The sequence below is a fragment of the Haliotis rufescens genome, unplaced genomic scaffold (assembly GCF_023055435.1).
Source record: "Haliotis rufescens isolate VD_foot unplaced genomic scaffold, xgHalRufe1.0.p SCAF_1, whole genome shotgun sequence".
Classification (NCBI taxonomy): Eukaryota; Metazoa; Mollusca; class Gastropoda; order Lepetellida; family Haliotidae; genus Haliotis; species Haliotis rufescens.
This window is the reverse complement of record NW_025963779.1, coordinates 30811829-30834459: the sequence shown is the minus strand read 5'-3', so window position 1 is coordinate 30834459 and position 22631 is coordinate 30811829. Positions and strand designations below refer to the sequence as shown.

General features: G+C 39.0%; 1 protein-coding gene across 1 annotated transcript; it reads right to left on the bottom strand.

Moving 5' to 3' along the window:
- Positions 1-518: 518 nt before the first annotated feature.
- On the bottom strand, positions 519-8296 carry LOC125378711 (CUB and zona pellucida-like domain-containing protein 1). The gene is made up of 6 exons (XM_048394653.1): positions 8156-8296; positions 7658-7745; positions 4309-4433; positions 3627-3782; positions 2367-2474; positions 519-1556 (listed from the first exon to the last, which is right to left on the bottom strand). Exons 1-6 carry the CDS (start codon positions 8208-8210, stop codon positions 1471-1473), a joined length of 618 nt encoding a protein of 205 aa, XP_048250610.1. The 5' UTR covers positions 8211-8296; the 3' UTR covers positions 519-1470.
- Positions 8297-22631: the final 14335 nt, after the last annotated feature.

Below are 22631 nucleotides of genomic sequence, written 5' to 3'. Positions count from 1 at the left end.
GTATTTTATGAAAACAAAACCAATCCAGATTTACATGAAAGCTAGTCTAGCTTCAGTTTCAATAAAATCAGCATCAGGAAAATGAAAAGTTTTAATTTTAGAGGACAGAAATGCATTGTGTCATACTATATGTCTCAAGTTTCATGAACTATATGTCTCATTCAAGAAGTACAACATGGGGTGTGATAAATAATGCTTTCTAATTATATCATATTGAGTTACTTTCTAATATTATTTGTGTATCGAAATGAAATCACAGTGAAAAGAAATACACCGTTTTTCTCAAATCTATAGCCATTGATGGCAACGCAGAGTGTCATACATGCATTGTGCATGGACAAACATGCATTCTTGTGTAACATCAATTGTCACGTTTGCTATCCTGCAATGGTGATCACAGAAAATGTTCAGGTGTATATTGGTTGGAACGTTGGAACGAAATACACATTCAGTTATGTTCATTCTACCATGAATTTTGAAATTCTCGATTCTGATTGGTCAAACAGAGGTTGTCAAATTTACAATAAACCCCCTCTGATTGAAATAGCCGATTTGACGGCCAGCAACACCGCAGAAGCTAATTTTCATGGAATAGTATTTTTGTCATTGTCGGTAGGCATATTTGAATAATTTATCTACAATGAAGGATTACAAATGCAAAGTTGCGGTTACTACAATAATCAAAGGATATGTGGCAAAATATTTCGTTTGGAAAACACGATAGAAACCTACAAAGAGAATGTATTTTAAGTTTTGCGGAGAACTGGGGGCTGGAATTTGGCGCTTTTCTATATACGACTGTGGCGTCATATCTTATGCGTCACAGTGAGCGATATGACGTTATAGTGGTGACGTGCGGTGTAGAATGGAAGCTTTGAAAGGCTTGCTTAGTTTTCTTGAGAGGCGCCCACCTCATGTTAGCCTACGACTAACTAGCTTATATGTTTTCAATGCTTGTCATAAGTTCGAGTGAAGTGTTAGGGTGTGAACAAACTGCTTGAACATTTAAAGCGCCATATTTTGTTTAAAGGCTGCCGTCGGAGATTCCGTTATTCAGATAGTCTACCTACTCAAAACACTGGACTCAAGAGAGTTCGCGTTTTATTTAGTCATGGTAGAATGACAGCTCTACATTGAAAACACAAGCTGTTTATCTCTTAATTAAATAGTTCATAAAACAACGACTACAAATATGCAGTTGAAATCTTTTTGTTTTGCAAATGGCAATAAGCATCACAAACACGGGAACATGTAATAACGGGAACATGATAAGATTCACGTAGCCATACATGTATGTTCCGTTTTATAGTTCAAACATAAAAAAGATGTTCCTTTGGAAAAAAAATCTTATATTAAGCAGACGGGTTACTGTTACATATAATTGCTGCTATATGCCTTGTTGATTGTTGCATGATCTCGATTGGAACGTCCGTCTGGATTCTTGATTGTCGGGTACCTTCGGATTTGGAACTATATGATGACTATACTGGCTCCAATCATGACAATCGCCAGCAAACCGCCAGTCGCCCCTCGAACTGTGGCTCCAACATTTACGTCTGAAATGTGCAAATGAACATGGTGAGCTATATACGTGTCACTGTATTGTAGAGTTTTTTTCAAACAATTGCAAACACTTACTTTTTATGCAAAACGTGTGAGCGGCGGATGCTACCGGTGGGGCAAGCAATGCTCACCCTTTTCAAGAACAGCTGGTGTCAAGACTGATTTTCAACGATCCATTCTAAAATGTTCCCGGCTATTTTGCCTTTTACGTCCAATCTGTTTCGGTGGACAATCGAAAGTGGTTATTCTCTGGCGTTGACGTTATGTACTGCAATGCACTACAGACGGACCAGGGCCCCGTTCCTCAAAGCGATCTTAGCGCTACGATGATCGTAGGCCTATGTTAAAGTATGGGACTTACGATCACCTTAGTGCTAAGATCGCTTTGAGGAACGGGGCCCAGGATAAGATGGTGACGGAGACCAGAGCTAGTACTTAATCTCCTATATTTCAACCAGCATACAATGGATACCATGCTCCTAAACAACAGGGTGTAAGAGTGAGTGAGTTTAGTTTAACGCCGCTTTTAACAGTATTCCAGTTACATCGCGGCGTGTCAGCTTAATGTGGGAGGAAAGCCCAAAGTGATGCAGGTCTAAGACGTGAGAAACCCACGAGCACGGGTATGGTGCTGAAAAACCTAGAAACATAATCGGGGCGAACCGGGATTCGAAACCACAATCATAGGCTTCTGGCGTGCCCAAGGGACGCAACTCTGCACAGCGAATCGCGGCGCCTTAGACGACTGGGCCACCCGTGCCCCCCCCACGGTGTAAGAACCGTTAAGGATAATACACTGTTACCTATACTGATTATTGTGGTAAAATACCACAAATGTTTCTGCTGCGTCTGTCGTAAATAAGGTTGTCTACCGTGGTCGTAGAACCGGATATTGGAAATAGTCGTAGATTCTAAAAACACAAGACATTTATAATTAATAGAGTAATGTATATATCTGGGTGGCGTTGTACAAAGCGATCAAAGTGCTCGCTAGAAAACGCTGAGGGTGTTTTGTGAAACGGCATGCATGTAAATAATTATATGAGAGACAATATACCATTATCACCATATGTCCACGCAACATGTTTTTACATGGTTGATATTATGTCGATAACATAATTTATACAGTACACTGACACATTTCATTGATCAATTGATCTTACAGCAGTCGTAAATGTTTGTGTAAATGTTGTTATGTCACAATTAATTATGATAAATATACAACCCACGAGACGTAAGTCTGTTCTCAGTGTTTCAGCTGTTAGTGTTTCTGTCACGGAAATTAACATTGTGTGTGACACTGGAAATTAAACAAGTTATAAGTTGTAGCGGGATCACGAGGGGCACATGGGGTCATATGCGTCCCGCTTTTTTTTTAATACAACGAGCCGGAGACGAGTTGTATAAAACCTAACGAGGGATGCATAAAACCCCATGAAGACCACGTGGACCACGTGGACCAATTAGATCCCATCATTTTGACATGGACATATGATCCATTTACATATCGCCGTCAATACAAATTACTTTTTTTAGGTAACGGAGTTTCAAGAACCGTTAAAAATCCAGTCAGGTTGTCTTTGTAGTTGTTCCATATACGTTGATTTCTTTTGGGACAAGTCAAGTGACATTAAAAAACTGCATGTGAAATGAGAACAAAGCTTTGACACTCGATTTTCGTTTCTCAGTAAAGTTATCATATTGTAGAAAGCTATCACAATCAAACGATTGCAAGACAGTGCACCCCTTGCGAAAATGATAGGAAGGGGAAGCCTTAGGCGATGGAAAAGGTAAAACTGGACATTCTTAGAATTATAGCATGGACAACATTTAACCACCCGGCTCGGTTTCCTGTCGCTTATCTAGAAAGTATGAAAGAGAGGGGGGTGGACAAGTTCCATTTCTCGGCTTGCAAGTGAGTGGGTGAGTGAGTGAGTTGTGTTTAACGCCGCTTTTAACAGTATTCCAGTTATATCTCGGTGTGTCAACTTAATGTGCTAGGAAAGCTACTATTTTTGTTAATGTGGAAAAACAATTGGTAAACATGACTTAAACTGACTCACCTTCTTGTGTTAAATTGTACTTGATTCGGAATCCACCGCCGGAGATGTCGTTGTCGTTGCTAATCAAAACGATGGTCAGATATTGCCCCGAACTTCGAAATGATGGCGTCTCCAAGCCACACCACTTTCCAAGAAGTCTGTCCCTCTTTGACTCACCTGCGAAGATAGTTGTTATGAATGGTATATTTATACCCCATCCATGATGGAGCAAGGTACATATATATAACCAGTTTGTTTCATCAGTATTCAAGTTATACTTGACGGTGGTCTGTAAATAATCGAGTTTGGACCAAAAACTCCAGTGATTGAGTGCCTCTTACACCCGGCATAGTCTGGTTTGTTTATAGACCGCCGTCAAATGCCGGAAGCACTACTGTACGGCGCCAGGCATTACATGCTTACCCTTTACACCTGCTGTCATCACTGATTTTCAGTGGTCCATTCGTTTAATTTCCACAGCTATTGCCCTATACGCCAAATGGAATCTGTTTCGGCGGATAATTGAGAATGGTTATTCTCTTGCTTCGGTATTTTATATTTACCATTAAACATGATATGTTACACTGAATAACTCTGTATAGAAAAAATAACGTTTGTTGGAAAATATTTCATTATGCTTTACATTGTTTGTTTTACAAAGGGGGTAATTAGTTCGGAATAATGATAATGGTATTCTGATTACCATCATAAACTTCAGCTCTGTCGTTGACACAATCTTCTGACTTCTCCATATCTGTTGTGATCACTTCCACGTCAATGGTTTCAACAGTACGCCTTCCTTGTAGTGTCCAGATATATTCCGCCTTCCTTGGTAATAGGGATGAAACATATCAAACCATTGTACCCAGATATATTCCGCTTTGCTTGACAATAGGGATGAAACATATCATACCTTAGTACCCAGATATATTCCGCCTTGCTTGACAATAGGGATGAAACATATCATACCTTAGTACGTACCCAGATATATTCCGCCTTGCTTGACAGTAGGGATGAAACATATCATATCTTAGTACGTACCCAGATATATTCCGCCTTGCTTGACAATAGGGATGAAACATATCATACATTAGTACCCAGATATATTCCGCCTTCCTTGATAATAGGGATGAAACATATCAAACCATTGTACCCAGATATATTCCGCCTTCCTTGTTAATAGGGATGAAACATATCAAACCATTGTACCCAGATATATTCCGCCTTGCTTGACAATAGGGATGAAACATATCAAACCATTGTACCCAGATATATTCCGCCTTGCTTGACAATAGGGATGAAACATATCATACCTTAGTACCCAGATATATTCCGCCTTGCTTGAGGTGAGGTGAAATTGGGTTTAACGTCGCGTCCAAGATTATTGCACTTATATAGCGACGTGCATGCACGTGTATGTGTGTGTGTGGCTGCTTGTACTAGTCCGGACTGATGCCGATTTATAGTGCCAGCTCACTGAGATACCATGCCGCAGTTTAACATGAATACCCCACTCAGACACAGTATACTGACTCCCAGCCGACCAGTCCTTGTTTTAGCCCCTTAATGCCGAGCGCCAGACAGGGTAACAACAAGTACAATCTTTTAACGTCTTTTTGTATGACGCGGCCCGGGATCGAACCCTGGACCTTCCGCTCTCCGGGCGGACGCTCTACAACTAGACCACGGAGGCGGTCCCGCCTTGCTTGACAATAGGGATGAAACATATCATATCTTAGTACGTACCCAGATATATTCCGCCTTCCTTGACAATATGGATGAAACATATCATACCTTAGTACCCAGATATATTCCGCCTTGCTTGATAATAGGGATGAAACATATCAAACCATTGTACCCAGATATATTCCGCTTTGCTTGACAATAGGGATGAAACATATCATACCTTAGTACCCAGATATATTCCGCCTTGCTTGACAATAGGGATGAAACATATCAAACCTTAGTACCAAGATATATTCCGCCTTGCTTGACAATAGGGATGAAACATATCATACCTTAGTACCCAGATATATTCCGCTTTGCTTGACAATAGGGATGAAACATATCATACCTTAGTACCCAGATATATTCCGCCTTGCTTGACAATAGGGATGAAACATATCATACATTAGTACCCAGATATATTCCGCCTTGCTTGATAATAGGGATGAAACATATCAAACCATTGTACCAAGATATATTCCGCCTTGCTTGACAATAGGGATGAAACATATCATACCTTAGTACCCAGATATATTCCGCCTTGCTTGACAATATGGATGAAACATATCAAACCTTAGTACCCAGATATATTCCGCCTTGCTTGACAATATGGATGAAACATATCATACCTTAGTACCCAGATATATTCCGCCTTGCTTGACAATAGGGATGAAACATATCAAACCTTAGTACCCAGATATATTCCGCCTTGCTTGACAATATGGATGAAACATATCATACCTTAGTACGTACCCAGATATATTCCGCCTTCCTTGATAATAGGGATGAAACATATCAAACCATTGTACCAAGATATATTCCGCCTTGCTTGACAATAGGGATGAAACATATCATACCTTAGTACCCAGATATATTCCGCCTTGCTTGACAATAGGGATGAAACATATCAAACCTTAGTACCAAGATATATTCCGCCTTGCTTGACAATAGGGATGAAACTTATCATACCTTAGTACCCAGATATATTCCGCTTTGCTTGACAATAGGGATGAAACATATCATACCTTAGTACCCAGATATATTCCGCCTTGCTTGACAATAGGGATGAAACATATCATACATTAGTACCCAGATATATTCCGCCTTGCTTGATAATAGGGATGAAACATATCAAACCATTGTACCAAGATATATTCCGCCTTGCTTGACAATAGGGATGAAACATATCATACCTTAGTACCCAGATATATTCCGCCTTGCTTGACAATAGGGATGAAACATATCAAACCATTGTACCAAGATATATTCCGCCTTGCTTGACAATAGGGATGAAACATATCAAACCATTGTACCCAGATATATTCCGCCTTGCTTGACAATAGGGATGAAACATATCAAACCATTGTACCCAGATATATTCCGCCTTGCTTGACAATAGGGATGAAACATATCAAACCATTGTACCCAGATATATTCCGCCTTGCTTGACAATAGGGATGAAACATATCATATCTGAGTACCCAGATATATTCCGCCTTGCTTGACAATAGGGATGAAACATATCAAACCATTGTACCCAGATATATTCCGCCTTGCTTGACAATAGGGATGAAACATATCATACCTTAGTACCCAGATATATTCCGCCTTCCTTGACAATAGGGATGAAACGTATCATATCTTAGCACCCAGATATATTCCGCCTTGCTTGACAATAGGGATGAAACATATCATATCTTAGCACCCAGATATATTCCGCCTTGCTTGACAATAGGGATGAAACATATCAAACCATTGTACCCAGATACATTCCGCCTTGCTTGACAATAGGGATGAAACATATCAAACCATTGTACCCAGATACATTTCGCCTTGCTTGACAATAGGGATGAAACATATCAAACCATCGTACCAAGATATATTCCGCCTTGCTTGACAATAGGGATGAAACATATCAAACCATTGTACCCAGATATATTCCGCCTTGCTTGACAATAGGGATGAAACATATCATACTTTAGTACCCAGATATATTCCGCCTTGCTTGTCAATATGGATGAAATATAGCATACCTTAGTACCCAGATATATTCCGCCTTCCTTGACAATATGGATGAAAGTTTGATATATCATACCTTAGGAGCTAGGTCTTTATTCTTTTACAATATGGCTCAGTACCCACGTATATGCTTCATTCCTTGATAACAAGGATAAACAATTTCATAGCTTAGTAACCAATATATATCCCGCATTTCTTTACAACATGCATAAAAATGTAAAGTAAACAACATAACACTGGCCTATTTTTATCATTTCTGGTACGTTATTCAGTTTGAAGCTATTTTAAAATATTCCAAAAGTGATTACCGTGGATAGTCAAATGGGTAGTTAGGTGACCTGATGAATTTTCCCTCTGATTCAGCAAATAATCTCAATTGTTCCACTGAAGATTGTACTGCAAAGGGATATAAATACATGATCTATCTATATACACGTGAACTTGGAGTGTAACAAATCACCATGTACGATAACATCGAATCAGCGTACATTACACAATCGTGTCAGTGTGACCCGACAGAAATCATTATTAGCATGACATGCATCATTTCCCAATAGCGGCTTTATGTTGTGTTCATTGCCATGTCATCTGCAATACACATGTTGTTAAGTGTATTAATATGTAGCCTCGCATTGGCTATATTTGCAGTCAGATGCTATTCTATAATCTATTATACCATGTTTTAGACATACTTGATATTGCCATTTATCTTTATAATATCAATATAAATAATTTTATTCTTAAGTTAGTACACTTTCGTCAGATATCATATAATAACATGAACAACTAAAAAAAGGTATCTTTACCAAATTGATTGTAGCTCATTTTTAAAGATCGCTGAATCAAGTTTCCTGAAGCCATATATTTGATGAGTGCATATGTTCCCCATATTTTGAAATCTTTCTGATTGCTGTCGCAGACATACCCCACTGTAAGACTTGACTCAGAATTTCCTGGAAAAAAACGTTTTTGAATTAGTCAATACCTCTAACATAATGCAAATAGATTTTAAGATGTGTTTGACTACTCCTTACAAAGACATACATGAGCATAATGATGACCCTCCAACCTCCAAATGATGCTAATCATCTCTCTACAATTGTATATATCAGTCTGATCAAACATAGTGCATTTAACCATCCGATAACGATTTGAATCGACCCGTAATCATTCTGCTTCTAAATTGCCACGTAGGCTATTGGCAGTCTCCGGGGAGCTAGCACAAAATGACACGAGGTATAGCCATCTTCCCGAGGCAAGAGAGTTAACTGACGTTTAAAGTCCAGTTTCCACCCTTGCCATCAGTGGCTACTACGAGTAATGTCCTTACTATGCCTCTCCCATTGACCAATCAGATTCAACCTCTCGTATCACTTGCATTTGCTTCAAACAAAACGGTGGCGCCTGGTCAAGACGATCTGATCAATAATCAAGATCTATATTGTGCTCGAACCAGTCTTACATCGCAAAGTGCTTCAAATCACGTGAGCACCTTGATTAAAAACATGAAAAGATATAGAAAATATCTGTTGACAACGAGTTAGCGGCGCACATGCTTTGCAAATACTGCATGACACTTTACGAACCGGATTTCGATATCGGTGCGCGATTTTGATTGGACTATGCATAGACTCGTTAGTCCAGTCAAAATGTAACTCCATAATACCAGCCTAGTCCGGCAAGGGTGGAAACTGGACTTTTATAGTCAGTTAACTCACTTGCCCCGGGAAGATGAGGTATAGCATGATGTATTTGGTATAGTTGGAATTCAAAGCTTACAATAGTATCTCTAGTTTCTCAAAATGTGCAAGACAAGCGTCAGGCAATGTCTGGGACAGTTCCGTGGCTGTAACAATGCTGTTGTGGGAAGTGAGTGAGTGAGCGAGTATGGTTTTACGCCGCTTGTAGCAATATTCCAGCAATATCACGGCGGGAACACCAGAAATGGGCTTTACTCATTGTACCCATGTCGGGAATCAAACCCGGGTCTTCGGCATGACGAACGAACGCTTTAATCACTTGGCTGCCCGACCGCGCCCCATTGTGGAAAGAACACTACAGTACTAGTACATAAACATGGATAAACATTTGATACATTTGAAACATTTAGCGAGTGTTTGTGTTGCTCCTAGCATGCTTCTTCGTAAATGAATCAAGGTCATGAAAGTGACTTTTACAAAAAGTAGATTTTGTTAGATTTCTTATGCAACCAAATACACTGTGCTTTACTTACAATATACCCAACAGTTAAGAAAGATGCGAGATACATTGACTCCTATTTCTGTGACAGTGACCTTTGATCTTTACCCTGTTTTTGACATGGCACTTCCAGGGGCAACACACACATTCACAAAAGTGACAATAATATCTATTCATAGTGACGATTTATCCACTGATATGTGCTTGTAGTGCTCTTTCCGATCATGGTTATCATTGAAACACCCACAAAAGACACGTTGTCTGATACTTTCAAGTCTGGCAACATTGGTTTTGGAAGACGAGTAAGAGATTCCAAGATTTCAAAGTATACCAAATACATTTTACTACATGTATACACTCGGATGCCCTGTTCCAACATTGATACCAGAGTGAGTGAGTGAGTTGGGTTTAACACCGCTTTTAACATTATTCCAGTTATATCACGGCGTGTCAGCTTAATGTGGGAGGAAAGCCCGAAGTGATGCAGGTCTTAGACGTTTACCACTTCTGTGAAACCCACGAGCACGGGTATGGCGCTGACAAACCTAGAAACATAATCGGGGTGAACCGGGATTCGAACTCGCAATCATAGGTTTCTGGCGTGTCCAGTGGACGCAACTCTGCACAGCGAATCGCGGCGCCTTAGACGACTAGGCCACCCGTGCCCCCTCATTGATACCAGAAACCACTGGGCTAATAAGATGACAATATCTGTTGATCTGTTCCCAGCTGTGTCATATAACACATCATGTCAACTATGTTATTGTGACAACGAGTTTCAATTGCTATAGCAGGACGTATTGACTGAATAGTATCTCATCGTCATAAACCAACAAGCCTTGTTCTGCACAGGGGCTGGTAACAAAGTCATTCCCGGAAACAGACAGGCTTACATACTTGCCGTCTCCATCCTCCATTCTGAACAACCATGAACAGGTACTTCTGGAAAGATAACAGAAGGGGATCCAGTTGCAAATATATTACACATTCATCCACGGCTCCAAATTATATTGTTTGTAAGACTTTGGAAATGATAAATCGGATAGTGTTGACAGGTGGAATGTGATCGCACAAATGCATTGGAGCCACGGATAAACAAGGGAGATGAAGCATATCAAACCAAGCGGAAGATGCCTTGTCGCTTTAGTGTGTTAGTATTTGGCCATCTTCCCGAGGCAAGGGAGTCAACTGACTGTCAACGTACAGTTTCCATCCTACCCGAACTAAGATGGTATTTCTGGGCTCGATCGTAGCGCCAACATTACGAGTTATGTCCCTTCTATGCCCCTCCTATTGACCGAATAGATTCAACCTCCCACATCACATAAACTTCGCCCAGTGTAGACGATCTGATACTAGTAGATAATCGTAGTCGTAATCGTTACTCGATTTTGATTGGACTATGACTCGTTGGTCCAGTCAAAATATATCTCCGTACCTGCAGCCTAGTTCGGCAAGGGTGGAAACTGGACTTTTATAATCAGTTAACTCCCCTGCCTCGAGAAGATGGTATTTGGCAGGGCGGGAATATTCTAACAGATAAATGGGGTAAAACAGAAAAATCGAGTGATGGACCCAAAACTCCACCATGCATGGAACGTCACATGAAACGGTCTTGTCATCTATACAATTGTCGAGCATGTCTGTGAGCCACCACGCATGGAGCGTCACATGGAACGGTCTTGTCATCAACACAGAAGTGGAGCATGTCTGTGACCCACCATGCATGGAACATTACATGGAATAGTCTTGACATCTGTACCAAAGACCAAGTCGATCATGTCTGTGGCCCATCAAGCATGGAGTGTTCAAGGAATTGTCTTGTCATTTGTACCAAAGATCAAGTCGAGCATGTCTGTGGCCCATCAAGCATGGAACATTACATGGAATGGTCTTGTCATCTGTGCCAAGGATCAAGTCGAGCATGTCTGTGACCCACCATGCATGGAACATTACATGGAATGGTCTTGTCATCTGTGCCAAAGACCAAGTCGAGTATGTCTGTGGCCCATCAAGCATGGAGCGATACATGGAATGGTCTTGTCATCTGTACCAAAGATCAAGACGAGCATGTCTGTGGCCCATCAAGCATGGATCAATACAAGGAACGGCCTTGTCATCAATACTATGTCGAGCATGTCTGAGGCCCTTCAAGCATGGAGCGTTACATGGAATTGTCTTTTCATTTGTACCAAAGATCAAGTCGAGCATGTCTGTGGCCCATCAAACATGGAGCGTTACATGGAATGGTCTTGTCATCTTTACCAAAGACCAAGTCGAGGATGTCTGTGGCCCATCAAGCATTGTGCGTTACATGGAATGGTCTTGTCATCTTTACCAAAGACCAAGACGAGCATGTCTGTGGCCCATCAAGCATGGGGCAATACAAGGAACGGCCTTTTTAATCTATACTATGTCGAGCATGGCTGTGGCCCATCAAGCATGGAGCGTTACATGGAATTGTCTTGTCATTTGTACCAAAGATCAAGTCGAGGATGTCTGTGGCCCATCAAGCATGGAGCGTTACAAGGAACGGCCTTGTCATCTATACTATGTCGAGCATGGCTGTGGCCCATCAAGCATGGAGCGTTACATGGAATTGTCTTGTCATTTGTACCAAAGATCAAGTCGAGGATGTCTGTGGCCCATCAAGCATGGAGCGTTACATGGAATTGTCTTGTCATTTGTACCAAAGATCAAGTCGAGGATGTCTGTGGCCCTTCAAGCATGGAGCGTTACAGGGAACGGTCTTGTCATCTACACAGAAGTCGAGGATGTCTGTGGCCCATCAAGCATGGAGCGTTACAAGGAATGGTCTTGTCACCTGTACCAAAGACCAAGTCGAGAATGTTTGTAGCCAGCCAAGTGTGGAACGTTTCGAAACCGGATTTACAATGTAGAACAATTTTCAGGGACTCTTTTCAAGCTCCATACGTCAATGCAATGTCCTGTTTCTCAATTATCTATGGATAAACATTCCAAATATGTTTTGGTACGGGTTGCCCAATGTGTCACCACGTTAGTGTACACAATCATTGCTGCAAGTCATTTGGCAGTATATATGACAAACTGGGCGGTTCACCGAAACATCCCTACGCGATTTCTTAAGTTTCGTCATTGAGTGAAAGTACGACTTAAACACCAGTAATCTAAGAATGACATTATATGAAAAGAGGCATGCATACTATATATGAGGAACAACATTTAAGGGAACCCCTGTCATTTCAGCTTTAAGAAGGATAAAATCATCTTTGCTGCGCAAGTCTAGTAAAACAAGGTAGTAAACACGCTCAAACTTTGCACATTGCACACGTTAAACATGCCGTCCACGGTGACACACCCTGGTTGCTGGCATGTGCCAAAAAATGTCACAACATCGTTCATTGATCGGAAAATGCCATTCGTCATCACTCGCCCCTTTCCGTAATCTGCAAGAAGACTCGTCCCCCTATCGATGAATGTTATGTGCGAAAATACGACAAACCAATCAGAAGGCGAGTATGATTTCAAGTTCCCCGTCAAAGAATCCCTCAGAAATAATTTTTGGTTTTGGTTTTTGATTGGTTTGTCATATTTTCGCACATATAATTCACCGATAGGGGGACGAGTCTTCTTGCAGGTTACGGAAAGGGGCGAGTGGTGACGAATGAGGAAATATATGTGAACCATTACGCAACGAGTTGACAATTGTTTAAGGTACGCCCGTTTGCGCTAAATAATCGTGTCTGGACCAGACAATCCAGCGATTGATATTATGAGCATCGATCCATACAATTGGGATTAATGACATGCATCAACCAAGTCAGCGAGCCTGTCCGTCCGATAACGTTTGTCGCCTCTTACGACAATCATAGTCCTTTTTTACGACAAGCATGGGTTGCTGAAGACCTATTCTACCCCAGATCTTTCCGGGTCCACTCGGTTAATAATCTCTATGTACGTGCAACATGTCACATGTGACTGATTTGATCATTTGTGTTTTTACTTACCCGTGAGTGTGGCCAGTTATATTTCCTGGAAATTCTATTTCGCCGCCTTTATTTCGTTCTGTGATAATAATCGTAAAATCACAAGGTAGTGGATCTGAAAGAATGCATCATTAAGCTTGTTATCGATGGTGCAAGTAAATATATGAAACATTAGTTCAATGTTAGACAAACATAGATCTGCATGTTTTATTAGTACGCACAACCATGACATATGTACTTATATATCTGTCATCCCTCTAGGTGCGGTGAGGTGAAATGTGCATATTTGCACTGCTGGGACTCAACCAAGTCATTTCAATATGCAGGGGTGACAAAACTGCTGCAGTAATGTTTTTCTCAACTCAAATATACTTAAATCACAGAGTTTATTAATATGCATCAGTTGTTAGTAATAACTCCACAGTAACAGTAACGTCCGTGACCCACCATGCTTAAAACGTTTCATGGAACGGTCAGTATCTACACAGGAGTCGAGCACTCATGGAACGTTACATGGAATGGTCTTGTCCTCTACAGTCGAGCATGGCTGTGTCCCACCATGCATGGAACGTTAAATGGAATGGTCTTGTCATCTGTACCAATGATCAAGTCGAGCATGTCTGTGGCCCATCAAACATGGAGCGTTTACAAGGAACGGTCTTGTCATCTATACAGTTGTCGAGCATGTCTTTGACTCTTCATGCATAGAGCCTTGGACGGTCTTGTGTGACAGACGTCCAGCATGTCTGTGGCCCATCATTCAGTCCAATGTTTTGAGTGGGCTGCCCATCTGAATGAGCAGTGCCCACGGAATTCCGGCGGAATCCCAACGGAATAGCCTTCAAACAGAATATAGTGCTGTATAACCTTAAGCAATTCTTTAAAACCATTCTACTTCACTGGTACGTATGACAGGCATTGGAAGCATGTAGCGCAGCAACTTCGTAAGCTAACTTGAAGTTGGCATGCATAAACAAAACTAGGCAAGCCTTGTTACAACCCGTTTTGTAATAAAGTTGCAAAGTGTAATAATTATTACAAAACGGGTTGAGAGTCTTATTACAAAGTGAAATGCACATAACAACCCGTTTTGTAATAAAGTTGCAAAGTGTAATAAACTTGGTGAATGATGCTGAAAGTGTTCAATTGGCACCCATAACTTGCTTATAAGTTCAATTAGGAACACAAACGGTCTTTACGTTAAGATTGGTCGTCATCATATGTACTTTGGAGGCAAAGTTGACCTAACATTGGAATCGTTTCAAAGTGTAATAATTATTACAAAACGGGTTGAGAGTATTATTACAAAGTGAAATGCACATAGCAACCCGTTTTGTAATAAAGTAGCAAAGTGTAATAAACTTGGTGAATGATGCTGAAAGTGTTCAATTGGCACCCATAACTTGCTTATAAGTTCAATTAGGAACACAAACGGTCCTTACGTTAAGATTGGTCGTCATCATATCTACTTTGGATGCAAAATTGACCTAACATTGGAATCGTTTCAAAGTGTAATAATTATTACAAAACGGGTTGAGAGTATTATTACAAAGTGAAATGCACATAGCAACCCGTTTTGTAATAAAGTAGCAAAGTGTAATAAACTTGGTGAATGATTATGATGCTGAAAGTGTTCAATTGGCACCCATAACTTGCTTATAAGTTCAATTAGGAACACAAACGGTCTTTACGTTAAGATTGGTCGTCATCATATGTACTTTGGAGGCAAAGTTGACCTAACATTGGAATCGTTTCAAAGTGTAATAATTATTACAAAACGGGTTGAGAGTCTTATTACAAAGTGAAATGCACATAGCAACCCGTTTTGTAATAAAGTTGCAAAGTGTAATAAACTTGGTGAATGATGCTGAAAGTGTTCAATTGGCACCCATAATTGCTTATAAGTTCAAGTAGGAACACAAACGGTCTTTACGTTAAGATTGGTCGTCATCATATCTACTTTGGATGCAAAGTTGCACTGGACAAAATATCATCCATTCTAAAAAATCCAAAACTTGGAAATACCACCATTCCAATTGGAAATATGACCATTCCAATATTTGGAAAGGTCATATTTCCAAGCTTGGATTTGTTTGGAAATGTTTGGACGTCTACGTCTATTGCCAATGAAGTTGATCACCCCATGTTATAGCATTTGTTTCATATAAAAGATAGAAACCAAATGAATGGGACAATTAGTTGTTATGAATTAGCTTTATCTCTGTGACATATCACACAACTAAATGTGAATATGTTTATCAAATAATCAATTACAGTAATTAACCTAGTGTCCTTATTTATACACAATTTAATTATAACACGTCCCATTTTAATTCTGGAAACCCAAAAGTTCAGAAACTCTACGCTCTTTGCCCAGTCTCGGTTAAAGGTATTTACAAAATTAAACATGCCGTTTTCATGGGAACATACCAAGGAAGAAAAAATGAAAAAAAATTGTTTAAAAACTCAATATTTAGACTATGTCGCCCATGGGCCTGCCCATGGGCGAAGTCTGGCCCATGGGCTAGAATATGTCCCTTTACTTAAAAATCATGTTTTTGTTTCGCAAATACATTTAATGTATTCATTCAAGTATCATGACACAAAATTTAACTCATTTTAACTCAATTCAACGATTTTATAGCGATATTGAAATATTTCGCCCATGGGCGAGAAAAAGGTTTGGCCCATGGGCTAGAATATGTTCCTTTACTTAAAACTCATGTTTTTGTTTCGCAAATACATTTAATGTATTCATTCAAGTATCATGACACAAAATTTAACTCATTTTAACTTAATTCAACGATTTTATAGCGATATTTAAATATTTCGCCCATGGGCGAGAAAAAGGTTTGGCCCATGGGCGAGAATATGTTCCTTTACTTAAAACTCATGTTTTTGTTTCGCAAATACATTTAATGTATTCATTCAAGTATCATGACACAAAATTTAACTCATTTTAACTTAATTCAACGATTTTATAGCGATATTTAAATATTTCGCCCATGGGCGAGAAAAAGGTTTGGCCTATGGGCGAGAATATGTTCCTTTACTTAAAACTCATGTTTTTGTTTCGCAAATACATTTAATGTATTCATTCAAGTATCATGACACAAAATTTAACTCATTTTAACTTAATTCAACGATTTTATAGCGATATTTAAATATTTCGCCCATGGGCGAGAAAAAGGTTTGGCCCATGGGCGAGAATATGTTCCTTTACTTAAAACTCATGATTTTGTTTCGCAAATGCATTAAATGTATTGAAAGAAGTATCATGACACAAAATTTAACTCATTTTAACTTAATTCAACGATTTTATAGCGATATTGAAATATTTCGCCCATGGGCGAGAATATGTTCCTTTACTTAAAACTCATGATTTTGTTTCGCAAATACATTAAATGTATTCATTGAAGTATCATGACACAAAATTTAACTCATTTTAACTTAATTCAACGATTTTATAGCGATATTGAAATATTTCGCCCATGGGCGAGTATATGTTCCTTTACTTAAAACTCATGATTTTGTTTCGCAAATACATTAAATGTATTCATTGAAGTATCATGACACAAAATTAAACTCATTTTAACTTAATTCAACGATTTTATAGCGATATTGAAATATTTCGCACATGGGCGAGAAAAAGGTTTGGCCCATGGGCGAGAACATGTTCCTTTACTCAAAACTCATGATTTTGTTTCGCAAATACATTAAATGTATTCATTGAAGTATCATGACACAACATGTAATGAAAAAATGAAAAAGAAATGTTCAAAAACTCAATATTTAGACTATGTCGCCCATGGGCCCGCCCATGGGCGAAGTCTGGCCCATGGGTAGGCCCATGGGCGAGAATATGTTCCTTTACTTAAAACTCATGTTTTTGTTTCGCAAATACATTTAATGTATTTATTGAAGTATCATGACACAAAATTTAACTCATTTTAACTTAATTCAACGATTTTATAGCGATATTGAAATATTTCGCCCATGGGCGAGAAAAGGGTTTGGCCAATGGGCGAGAATATTTTCCTTTACTTAAAACTTATGTTTTTGTTTCGCAAATACATGCAGGTGTTCTTACTATTTTCATGGCACATAATGTAACTCAATTTTACTCAATTCAGCTATTTTACAGATTTATTGAAATATTTCGCCCATGGGCGAGAAAAGGTTTTGCCTTCGAAATCCTTGATTATTATATCATGCCAGAGTTCTGAAATTCAGTGACAATGTTGCTGAACAGTAGAATCTGATGGACGTATTGTGCAGAACCTGTTTGACACTATGGGTTCAAGGACCACTAACACTCTGAGCTGAAAAAGTTTGGTCCTAACCGCACCCAACATCTTTAATGAACCCGGCCTTATCTCTCAAAACGTTTTGGCAGTTTATCATACGAATTCATGTGCGTGTACAACATTAAATTTTAGTTAGTTTCTATTTCATTTCCCATTTTATGACCCGTTGATACATCCCACTGTGCAATTACGTGACAGGTACGCGTGCGCGTATTTTAATGAAAAAAACTATTCGTCTTTTATTGCATAACGTTTGGCTGAATATCTTACATTCTAACGAAATCTCGAAATAATTATTTAATTACAAGCAGTGTCGAACTGACCAGTAGGAATTATGTTTCAATGCGATTGAGGAAAACGTGAGTGAATATTGTGACACTAAAGCAACTTTTAACTGCATTGTCACTTTTGGTATGAAAATGGTAATAGTTAAGAAAAACGTAACAGCCTTCTTATGATAATTCTCATATTCTCATTAGTACGCTGTATCTAATTACAGTGTCGGCCTTATTTACAGGTGATTCTACAATACTTGTTGTCGGTCAATTACAATCTGCCACACCACGCGTGAGTAAACAGTTATGCAGGTGTTGCTGTGGGCAAATACCTAGCCTGTACATGTATATTTTTGTGGATACATGTATTACATATTTTCGTTGATATGTGGATATATTAAGCACCAAGACACAAAAAGTTTATGAAAGATGAATTTGTGCCTTGATATATATATTCAACGTGAACGAAGCTTGTATTTTCTCCGCGATCCTGATGTGTATCATCGTTTAATTGGTCATTCATTAAAAGTATGTTGTGAGGCGATATCAAAGGAGCCGCTCAATATACACAGTGTCGTCCGTTTCGCCTGAACTACCACCCTACCCTGTCAGTAAGAGTTATGTAATCGGTACACAAATATATTTGGTGCGATGTCAGTGTGGAAGGAGTTTGAATTACGTCCGCCAGTGGCCACAGAAAGTATAGTACCAATCAACAAGGCCAATGCCGTACTAATAACCTAGTTACTGGCGTAACAACGGCTGTCAATATGTCTGCTACATCTACCATACCATCATCCCTGTCACAACTGGCGTATTAACGGTTTATTCAAAAAGTTATTGTAGAAATGTCGTTGCCAGACTAACGTACGTCGTATTCAGTCCTCAACTGGATGTCACATTCCTTATAGCAGTTAACAGCCCTGTTTGTGAAAATATTTACTAGACATAAGATTTAAAGACTAATAAAATCAATTGTAAGACCGCATAGACCATAAAACCGAATAAAATATGTCTTGGTATCATCTCTTGTATATTAGATGATGGCAATGACCGGAAATGTTATAACATTAGATTAAGAAGGAGAAACATTAAAGTGTTTTACAATACTTGGAAAAAGGGAAAAAGGATGAAAACAAATTGAAAAGGATTTTAATACAAAATTATCGAACTAAATAACTTGCCTGAACAGAAGGGGTACCCAAACTTGTTAGTTGTATAACGCCACACTTAGCAATATTTCAGCTGTATGACGGCGGTCTGTAAATAATCGAGTCTGGACCAGACAATCTAGTGATTGACATGTGCATCGATCCACGCAAATGGGATACGATGACATGCATCAACCAAGTCAGCGAGCCTGACCACCCGATCCCGGTAGTCGCTTCTTACGACAAGCGCTGTGGCCCTTTTACGCCAAGAATGGTTTGTTGAAGATCTTCACGGGTCTATTGAATGCAGGGATTTGTGTAAAGTCATCAGACAGCATACAATGCCAACTAAAAAATTATACTCAGTGTCTCCGCAAAGTAATATAGTACGGTATTTAGAGTACATGTGAGATTATACTCAGATTAGGGAGATGTTTAATCCATATAACGTGTTATTATTCTACCTAACAATGTATTTAATGAAATGAATGCAAAACAAACTCAACGGCTAAAAGGTTTCATTGAAAAAACTACCCCTAGTCTTGACTAATAAAACAACTGCAACCCGACACAGATTAAACGCAACTTACAAACACAATCATAATCTGGTTAGTCTGTATCACTCAACGAGGCCGCTTACTCTGCCCACAGTATGACAGTATTGGGCAGTTCAGTAATTAGGAGCCAAAACCAGGCAGGTACGCTGGTCACACTTGACTGGTCTGACTGATGATTAGGTCGTCTGACAATTGGGAGTGAACCATAGCAAGAAGTATCTGCGAAACTATTTGCTCCTTTTATGGGACCGATTAGTTTTATGACCATGGGCCTCGGCACAAGCGTGGTGTTGGAAGACAAGTTATACATGTACATCCGATATGGTGACTGTTTTTCGCTATTCATATTCTAAATACATTCATAATACCACAACATTTTAGTACTCCTTGAAACTTTACAATCACTTCAATATGTACAATAGATTGAACGAGAACACTTGATATATTGCAGATTATTAAATCATTGTCTCTATTATCAGCCGCTACATTTGTATCGTTTGCATTGTACAAAGAAATATTTTATCTGTCCTTTTGCAGATTTAGCCTCAGAATGTGCTCATTCGAATTAGGAACGAAAATAATTGCTTATCATGAGTATATATGATACAGTTAAAAGTTACTTGTACACTGTAGACGTATTCACTTTAATGTCGCATACGACCTTCGCGAGCGAGTTGAATGTTCCAGGTTAATTGGAACGAAGTCTAGAAAGGGTTATAAAGTTTTGTATTTGGTAATGTGTAGGTTTGTTAAATATAATTTTTTTAAATTCCTTTTATTTCAATATGTAAAAACATAACTATGCGCTTAAAAACAGAGCTGACTTGATGGGAGATAGCCACCTCAGATTGTCTGTTGGACACGGTTTAACCTTACTGTGTCCTCACCCTGGTTGTTCTTACCGTTGTTATAAGGGATTAAGAGCTACGGCTCATTGCATTTTTGGGTACAGTCTGTATCACTTAAGTGGACTTGTGCAGGTGAATTCTGTTCAATTAGTATATGAAATCCCCCAAAATGTGAACTCCAGACAATAATAACCTGAGGGTAAATCCACGTGCGTCTGCCTTTCCCCTCGTTCACCTTCGAAATCCTTGATTATTATATCATGCCAGAGTTCTGAAATTCAGTGACAATGTTGCTGAACAGTAGAATCTAATGGACGTTTTGTGCAGAACCTGTTTGACACTATGGGTTCCAGGACCACTAACACTCTGAGCTGAAAAAGTTTGGTCCTAACCGCACCCAACATCTACAAGTTTGTAAGCTTGTAGACATCATTAAGAAGTAATTAACAGTCCCATGCTGAGACCTTTCTCAAAATTCAGACCGGTGGCAGGCTGCCAACAAAGAGAAGAAAATATCGCAACCCCGACACGAGTGTGCTCAGTCAAACAATGAACTTACGACCGGCAGAAAACAACTCCAGTTGAGTATGCCGATGCTGTATCTCAGCCGTGTTGGCCTGAAAATTTAAACATGCTAATAAAATCCAAAATCGTATAATTATTTTTAATATAAACCGTATCTTAATTTGTTCTTGCACTGCATCATATCGTGTATTTCATCTGTATATGTGTAATGTGTATATGTATCAATGACTACACTTATACCGCATATTCTGCAACAGACTATAATTAATCACCTTATTATTGTCTCTCCATTTACCATGGCTGACTGCACTAATACCCTTTTACCCCGATATCAGTATACATGTAGGCTTTTTGTTCAAAAAGGAATATGCAGGAAATTATATGAAACAATTGACTGTGTACTAATTACATGTTTGAATGTTATCAGTTTTACGTTCTGAGATACAGTGATGTAAGCATCTTCTAAAATCTTCTAAAAATATAATAAAATACAAAACTCTCTGCCGTATTTTTTTGTGGAAATCATTCGATCAAGTAAAAATGACTGCGTGACAAGACGAATCAACTATTTATACCCGATAAAAGAAACTGCCGTATTTTAGGAACAGTGCTATAACAAGACATTTGAAATTTCTAACAAGCAGATACATTAGAGACAGTGACTAGACTACAGGTTCGTAATCCGTATCAATCAAAGGTGTAAAAAAACTGAAAATCATATCTGTCGGAGACCTACCAAATTACCAAGTTTTATCATTACTATATTTATTACAATGCAAATACTTTAGTGATACATTTTTTAGAGGAGAGGGCATACACACAAGTATATTGCTTCCGTGTGTGAATGCAGGTTGTACTTGGTATCTCAGTTCTCAGTTTCATACCGGTTGTATAACTGAATTTGTATATGGAACCATGCGTACAGCATGACAATTACTTGCTATTCGTCAGTTTACAACACACATAACACGGTCAAACAATTTTAGGCACCGCTTTTGCGAGTTATTTAGTACAATAATGTTTTATTAAAATCTATTTCAATTTGTTTTCACCATTTTCCCTATTGACAGTCGTTGTTACGTGCGTCACTAGGTAATTAGTACGGATTGACCTTGTTTATTGTTTCTATACTTTGAGGATTTCTGTGGCAAGTGGCGGACGTAATTCAAACTCCTTCCGCACTGACACCGCATCAAATATATTTGTGTACCGATTACATAACTCTAATGGACAGGGTGGGGTGGTAGTTCACCGGACGACACTGTGTATATTGAGCGGCTCCTTTGATATCTCCTCCAAACATACGTTTATTGAATGACCCCATTAAACGATGATACACATCTCGATGAATATATCAAGGCACTAATTCATCTTTCATAAACATTTTTTTGTCTTTGTGCTTAATATATCCACATATCAACGAACATTTGTAAAACATGTAGCCCCCAAAAA

Bases quoted from the DNA above. Each gene is read 5' to 3' on its own strand.
- LOC125378711 (XM_048394653.1), bottom strand. From the start codon at position 8,210: ATGGCTTCAGGAAACTTGATTCAGCGATCTTTAAAAATGAGCTACAAT. The intron at 7,746-8,155 runs GTAAAGATACCT...ATCCCTTTGCAG, and splicing joins AATGAGCTACAATCAATTTG to TACAATCTTCAGTGGAACAA. The intron at 4,434-7,657 runs GTAATCACTTTT...CCTATTACCAAG, and splicing joins TACCCATTTGACTATCCACG to GAAGGCGGAATATATCTGGA.